Here is a 7,047-nt window from a genome sequence, read left to right on the forward strand (position 1 = left end):
TAGTAACAAATAAGCCGTGCAATACCAAGACCCTTGTTCTTGGTTGGATAATCCCCCCCCCCCCCTCTCTCTGTTGTACCTCTAATCCTCTATTGGTGAACAAAGCAACTCTTATAACAGATGAAAAAAGAGGTACTTTATGAGGTAAAAATAAAAACAGATAAGCCCTGTGGTTTTATATGCCCCAGGCTACAATATAGATTAAGGCAATTAATGTACTGGATCATGAAAATAAGGGTGACAAGAAAAGTGTGTTCATCCATGAATTTATGATCGCCCAGATGCAGGATGCAGGACAAGAATCAATGAATCATGAAAGTTCCATGCTGTTTTTTTACAGCTAGGCAGCTAGCTATGCATCATCTCTCTAAAGCGATCACAATTCACAGGTCCTATGGTTCGCGAAACTTTTGCCATAAACATAGAAAATTTGCAACTATTGTTTCCGGGTGGTTCAAGTAGCAGGCCCTTCACAAACTAACATCAGGTCATCTATGCGCATGGAAGAAATAAAATAAATATGAAGAGGCCACACAAAATGTCCTATCTGAAACTACAGAATGTTGAAAAGTTACAGAAACGATACCACTACATGGCATCCATAATGAGAATAACAAGACCAAAATAATCTGCAGACTAGAAATGCCTACCAGATAAGATTAAGATTCTGAAATTCCACTTGCCCAGTACAATGGCCTCAACCCACAACAACTGCAGCACATTAATGGTTCCCACAATGCTTCAACAGCTTTCAGGAGGTACTGGCATAGTGACAGATGATAAGCAGGTAAGACCGGAGGCGATACAATGCATGGCAACTTGTGCAAAATTTGCAAATAGCACATTGCTTAAACTCAACTATTACTCCCTGAATAATTATATCCACGTAACCATCCAAATGATGGTCCCGGAAGGTGAAAATGATCCAAGGCCTATATCAATCTGATTACAACTAGCTAAGTGAGTTTTCGCACCAAATGTAACTGGAGAAGAACTAGAAAAGAAACAAAACGCAGTTAGTCTAATTACAGTGAGAAAAAAGAACTCCCTGGCCAACAATGGTCAGTACAAACAGTAGTTAGCCTGAAAAGTTGGACAACCTTCTCCTCTTTCTGTTCCTCTTCGGAGTCAAATCTCTTTGCACACTGCCGTTGGAATGAGGAAGAAAACACATGGGGCTTGTGCGCCTAATAGCTGTTCTTCTCCCTCTCTTGTTTGCCCATTGAATTGGCAATTTGCCTGCAACTTGGGCGATACCATCAGACGCAGCAAGCTCAGCCACTTTTTGGATCCTCTCCTGCATTTGCATAACCCATGCTACCGACAGATCGAGTGAGAATGAATCATCCAGTGGTTTTTGCCACAGATCAAGTAGGACGCGCTGAAACGATTGAAATGATAGCGAGGGCTGGAAATCCTTGCGTGGTGCATACATCATGTTAACCTTTATGATGTGCTTACATAGGTTACCCTGCATTGACCACGAACAACTGCACAGAGAGAATTCAGACCCAGCATTCCATACAGTCTGCATTTGACTAGCATCCTTCTGGCTTGCCACCTTGGCTGAAAGAGGTTCTTTGTCATCAAATAGAACAGCCTCATCAGGTATGTGCAGAGCCCTTTGCCATGAAGTGGATGCAATGTACTCTGCTTTCACCTCGGGAAATGAACCGCTCTCATCTGCATATAGGTTGAGCCAGTAGCCAGAATGCAGCTCTGTTGTCAGCTTGTGCACCAACCAATCCACACGTTGAAGAGCATCAAGCTGTGAATCATCATATGCTTTAAGCTTGAGCTTTAGATGGTAACCCTCAATAGCACCACAGGATTCCTGACTTGCCAGGGGTAAATTTCTGATGGTATCAATCCACATCTCTAGATGGGGCAATGGCACACAAGAAACATTATTAGCATCTAGACGAGGATTTGCAATTCAATGTACATTTTGAATATACTACCTAAGATTCTTACCCAATTTGGGAACCCAAAATGACTTGAAATACTGGATGAAGGTGGTTTGGTCAACAAAGTCCTGAAACAATTGTTCCAGGATATCCATGGGATTTTTCTCACTCCAGATACTGTACATAATTTTTCCTAGTTGTGTAAATATTTCCCGTTGCACCTCAGTATTGCTGCATTTCTTGATTATATTTTTAAGCCATGTTCTCCTTATGTGCCATAAAGAAAATAAAATCGGGCAGGAAAATACATTCCTGAAAAACAATGACACATTTCGTCAACGGCAATGAACTACATCGCAGAATCTACACGGGAAAATTTTACAGTTAGATCATATGTAAATCTATGCCATACGCCTATACCTGATTGGGTCCAGCTCTGAGGTTGGATCATCAATTATAAATCCACCAATCCTCCAGTTGGAATCAACAGAATGTATTCTACTAGTAAGTGCTTTCATCCATCTCGAAGTGTCATGCTTGGTAACAGATCGGGTTATAATCCATGCAACAGGCAGAGCCTGTTGTCTTGAATCAAATACAAGAATTGTGTGCAAGGGGTACTGCAGCAAAGAGTAGAATGTCAAAAAATGATGAAACCTGCCCCTGTAGACATAACTAGACATCACATACTATAAGATGTTGCATATAAGTATAACTACACAACTATCAGCTTTTGTTGTAGTCGGATACCTTCAGCTTGCTTACACCAAATGAGGAATGAGAGGCCAAAATGTTCTGGTGACCAAAGCGGATCATCTGCTGCAGTTGCCATTCTGTCTGGATCCCTAGTACAAAGGCATCTGTCTCGGTTGAGTCCTGGTGGAAAAACACAGACTTCTTGTTCCTATCGACCCACATCCTGATGCTAGCTTGGTCATCTAGATCCAGCTCATGCGTAGACCTCTTGATGATCATCCCAAGCTTGTGGACATACTGCGAGGCAAGGTTATCGACCTTTGCATCTGAGCCACAGTAGCGTTGTATCCCTTCTATATGTGTCTGCAGAATGTTCTCCTCGGGGACGCCGAGATAGATCAACGACATGGTCTGCTGCTGAATCTCGCTCCCAACATACGGCACTTTCCTGGCACCAGGACCAATAGCGTCCCGGTCCAGGGGTCCATGGCATACAAAACCAGACTTGTTGACATGGCGCCTCTCATGGTAGATAATGAGAGCCAGCGAAGGGCGAGCGTATAACCGCTTGATTGCGAAATGGCAGGTGCAACCTCGCATCGACTGCGGACGAGCTGCACGATTTCTTGTGTTAAGCCTGTACCTTCTGCTAGGCAAGATCGTCCCTCCCTCCCCATAATTTTCAGGGCCAAACGAACACCAATACCTGAATCAATTTGGAACAGGACACACTAATCATTAAGATCTTTGTAACAGCCTTGCTGTGAAAAAAGAAGAACTTGCAATGACCGAATAATTGGCATGGTGAGCAGAGGCCTTTCCGAAAAATATTGCGAGCAAAGCAGGGGCAAGCAGGGGAGGTGGCAGCAGGAAGACACGTACATTCTGTAGAGGAGATAGTCGTCGCTCCTGACCTCCTTGAGGGTGCCCCTTTCGCGCTTGCGGCCGCGCTCGATGTGGAACCTGGTGGGGTACTCGGGGTTGTTGCACTCGCCGCTGATGAAGGCCTCCATCCGGTCGTAGGGGATGAGCGCAACGTCGTCGCAGTGGTGCTCGGAGCTCGCGTACTTGACCCACCTGAGGTCGGCGGCCGAGAACTCCTCCCCGGGAGGGTCCTGTACGGGGAGGTCGCTCACCGACTGCAGCACCTCTGTCATCTCCATCACCTCCCCCATTTTTCGCTTCTCGCCGTCGCCCGCCGCCAGTCGCCGGAGCTGGGATTCGGCGCCGCAAAAACCCTAGAGAGAGAAAACGAAGGGGGGAGAAGGAATGGGGACGAAGTAGCGAGGAGCGGAACGAAAATCCTATTCTCCGCCAGTTGCGAATCCAGCAAGACCTAATTGGGCCAGCCTATGTGATACCGGTGTTTTCGTTGGTTTTTTTTCTTTTTCTTTCATTGATCATCAGTTTTTGTCTCAAAACAAATCAACCATCAAATAGACATTTTTTGATCTTTTACATACACAAAACATTTATTTTACAGAAGAATATATTTTATTCCTTTTTACCACTCAAACAATATTTTTTTGGAATAATAACTAGTAAATGAACCATGATTGTCGGAGTTAAGTAAACATTCTCTTGAACACATGATTTCAGTAAATACATGAAGTATTTGTTGGACATTGGTATAAAAACTTTACGTGCGGCTGGAAACAGTTTCAGGTCTACATGAACAAACTTTATGATTTATGTGACCATTTTGATTCTATATATGAGCATTTTGCATGCCAAGTGAAACAAATCTTGCAAATAATATATAATATGAACAAAATATAGAGACAGATGGAATTTTTTTATTTTTGATGCCTCACAGAAATAGGAAGATCATAAAAGGTGAGATGATATGTATCTGAAATCCTATAGTAAAAGATATGTCATTTTGTTCATATGATTTTTTTCCCATTGGGTCTAGGCTAGTGTTTTTGTTCCTTCAAAATAGAAAGGATTGGTTCCTATGAATAGGAAGGGCTCCAAAAGAAAAATAAATCTATAAACTTCTTATCTTTTAAATAATAGGCGATGCTACACGTCTGTCGGTGGATAGAACAAAAAAATCGGTCGCCTCCGGGGCCATCCGATTGACGCAAAAATAGCAGATCTCCCCAAATGTGTATGTCGTGGACTGCAACAACCTCGTGGTTGCGATGTTTGCTCTGTAGCAACAACTTCATTGCAAATCCACCCAAAGCCTTTTTTTAGCTTGAAGCATTATTTTTTTGCAACAAATGTCATGTTGCAGAATAATATTTGCAATAGTGGTTGTGTTGCAGTTTTTTCTGTCTTACGCCTTTTTGCAACATAGATGGTGTTGCAGAAGGATTTTTGCAACAAGGATAATGTTGCAGAAAAAATTTCACTGAAAAAATGATCAAATTATATACATGTGTTGGCTACGTGTTCAGCTTCGTATGTTTGCAGCATGGCCAGTGTTACAAATTTGTGTTTGCAACACGCCCAATATTGCAAACTTGTTGATCCATCTTGTGGCCATGAAGATGACTCACAGGCGCAAGTCATCAGTCGGTCCAAAGGTAGTGTTACCGTTTAAATATTACCCCCGTCCAAATATTCTCACAGATTTATATATCTAGACAAATCTAAGACAACTAATTTGACGTACAAAGTATCCATGAAATTCCTGTAAATCGGCAGGAGGCCTTGCCAGCCTGGTAGGAGACATCACGATATTTAAGGAAAAGGTTGAAAATTTGTCAGTCTCTGGATTATTGTGAATTTGTAATTACACAGACATCATGACATGTCGATCCGTTTAAAATTCTAAACTGCGCATATATTATTTTGAAGCATCTCTAATAGATGATGTAGATGTAAAAATAACTATTTTTTGTATCTTCGAGGCCAAAAACCCATCTCCAACCGACAATGTAGATGCAAATTTGCATCTCCACCTCCAGGAGATGTAAAACTCGCGGCCGCACGCCAACAACCGATTGCTCTTCAGTTTCATTCCGCCCGCCCGCCTTCTTCCTCCCTTCGCCCGCCGCAACACCGTCGCCGCCCGCCAAGGTTGTCAGAATCGTGATTTTGAATCGGATCGGAGCTCCAATGGTAGGATCGCAAATCGTAGAATCTTCACTATCAGGATCGTAGAAACGTAGATTCTATGAAGTAAAATCGTAGAATCATAGGGGTTAGTTTGGATCGTAAAGTCATAGAATCGTATAACAGAATCGCGATTCTGACAACCTTGCTGCCCGCCCGCGCCAGATCCAGACTCAACCAACCCCCTACCCCCCCCCCCCCCGCCCCTCCTTCATCGCCGCTCCACCTCAAATAGGCGCATGATTCCCCATTGTCGCTTCCCCGAAGCACAACCACCGCTGCCCCCAAGCACAGCCGCCACCGCCGCCTCGAAGCTCCCCCGATGCTGCCCCCCTGATTCACCACCTCCGCCACACCGACGCCCCTCGGTCTCCGCCCCGCGCACAACCGACGTCGCCCCGCCGCCTCCCCGATTCGCCCCCCCCCTCACGCGTGCCTACCCGCCCCCACCCACATCGTCGTCATGCCACCGAAGAAGCTCCTGAAGAGCAAGACGGGGTTCTCAGGCGGGCGGGCGAAGCCATCCAGCAACTTTGACGTCGAGTTCTCCGACGTCGGCCGCCGCTTCTGGCTCGACACCAACTCCACCACCTGATAAGGCCGCACATGCCTACGATGTGGCAGTGTGGCGTGCCAGGAGGCCGAAGGCGGACCTCAACTCCCCGGAGATTGAGACCTAGGCGGGTGCGGAATTCCTCAGGCCAGAGGGTATTCGGATGAAGGAGATAACAAAGAAGGCGAAGAAGAGGCTGGCCATTGTCGTTGGTCCCGGCGATAACGACGAGACGGCGATGGCGAGGTTCGCACGGGAGCATCCGGAGTACGTTCAGGACGAATAGGAGTACTTCTGGAAGCACGAGGCCGAGCAGAAGAAGAACAAGGAGGTGAGGAAGGAGGACGAGGCCGGCCTCAACGGTGTCGTGTCCTCAGAGAGGGACACGAGGAATTCTGGGGGCCCTTCGATGAGGACAACAAGGAGTACCGGATGTCCACGGACGGCGAGTAGTTTTAATTAGCTGTAGTAGTCGTTTGATTTATGTTTTCAATTAGAATTATGTTTGAATTAATGTTTGAAAATGAAGTAGTAGTTGAAGTTTCTAGTTTTACATCTCTAATTTGCATCATCCATTGGAATTGCACTTTTGCATCACCGATATACATCATCCCTTGGAGTTATCTCTTTTTTAGGATGTAAAATGCACTTTTTCACGATGTAATTTTACCTCTTCTAATTTTACATCTTCAAATTTGCATCACTGAATATGCTCTTACAATTCAAACATTTAAGTGCACGCAGCTGCATGAACATTGTCTGCGCTTGCTGGATGATTCTCAAATCTCAATGACTGACCGTACCCAATGCATGTAGCATGTTCAA

At 44.8% G+C, this 7,047-nt stretch overlaps 1 protein-coding gene across 1 annotated transcript; it reads right to left on the bottom strand.

Moving 5' to 3' along the window:
* Positions 1 to 829: 829 nt before the first annotated feature.
* On the bottom strand, positions 830 to 3,890 carry LOC123111681 (uncharacterized). The gene is made up of 5 exons (XM_044532526.1): positions 3,486 to 3,890; positions 2,658 to 3,309; positions 2,328 to 2,527; positions 1,975 to 2,219; positions 830 to 1,878 (listed from the first exon to the last, which is right to left on the bottom strand). Exons 1-5 carry the CDS (start codon positions 3,776 to 3,778, stop codon positions 1,079 to 1,081), a joined length of 2,190 nt encoding a protein of 729 aa, XP_044388461.1. The 5' UTR covers positions 3,779 to 3,890; the 3' UTR covers positions 830 to 1,078.
* Between the last annotated feature and the right edge of the window lie 3,157 nt (positions 3,891 to 7,047).

Source organism: Triticum aestivum, chromosome 5B, assembly GCF_018294505.1.
Source record: "Triticum aestivum cultivar Chinese Spring chromosome 5B, IWGSC CS RefSeq v2.1, whole genome shotgun sequence".
NCBI classification, from domain to species: domain Eukaryota; kingdom Viridiplantae; phylum Streptophyta; class Magnoliopsida; order Poales; family Poaceae; genus Triticum; species Triticum aestivum.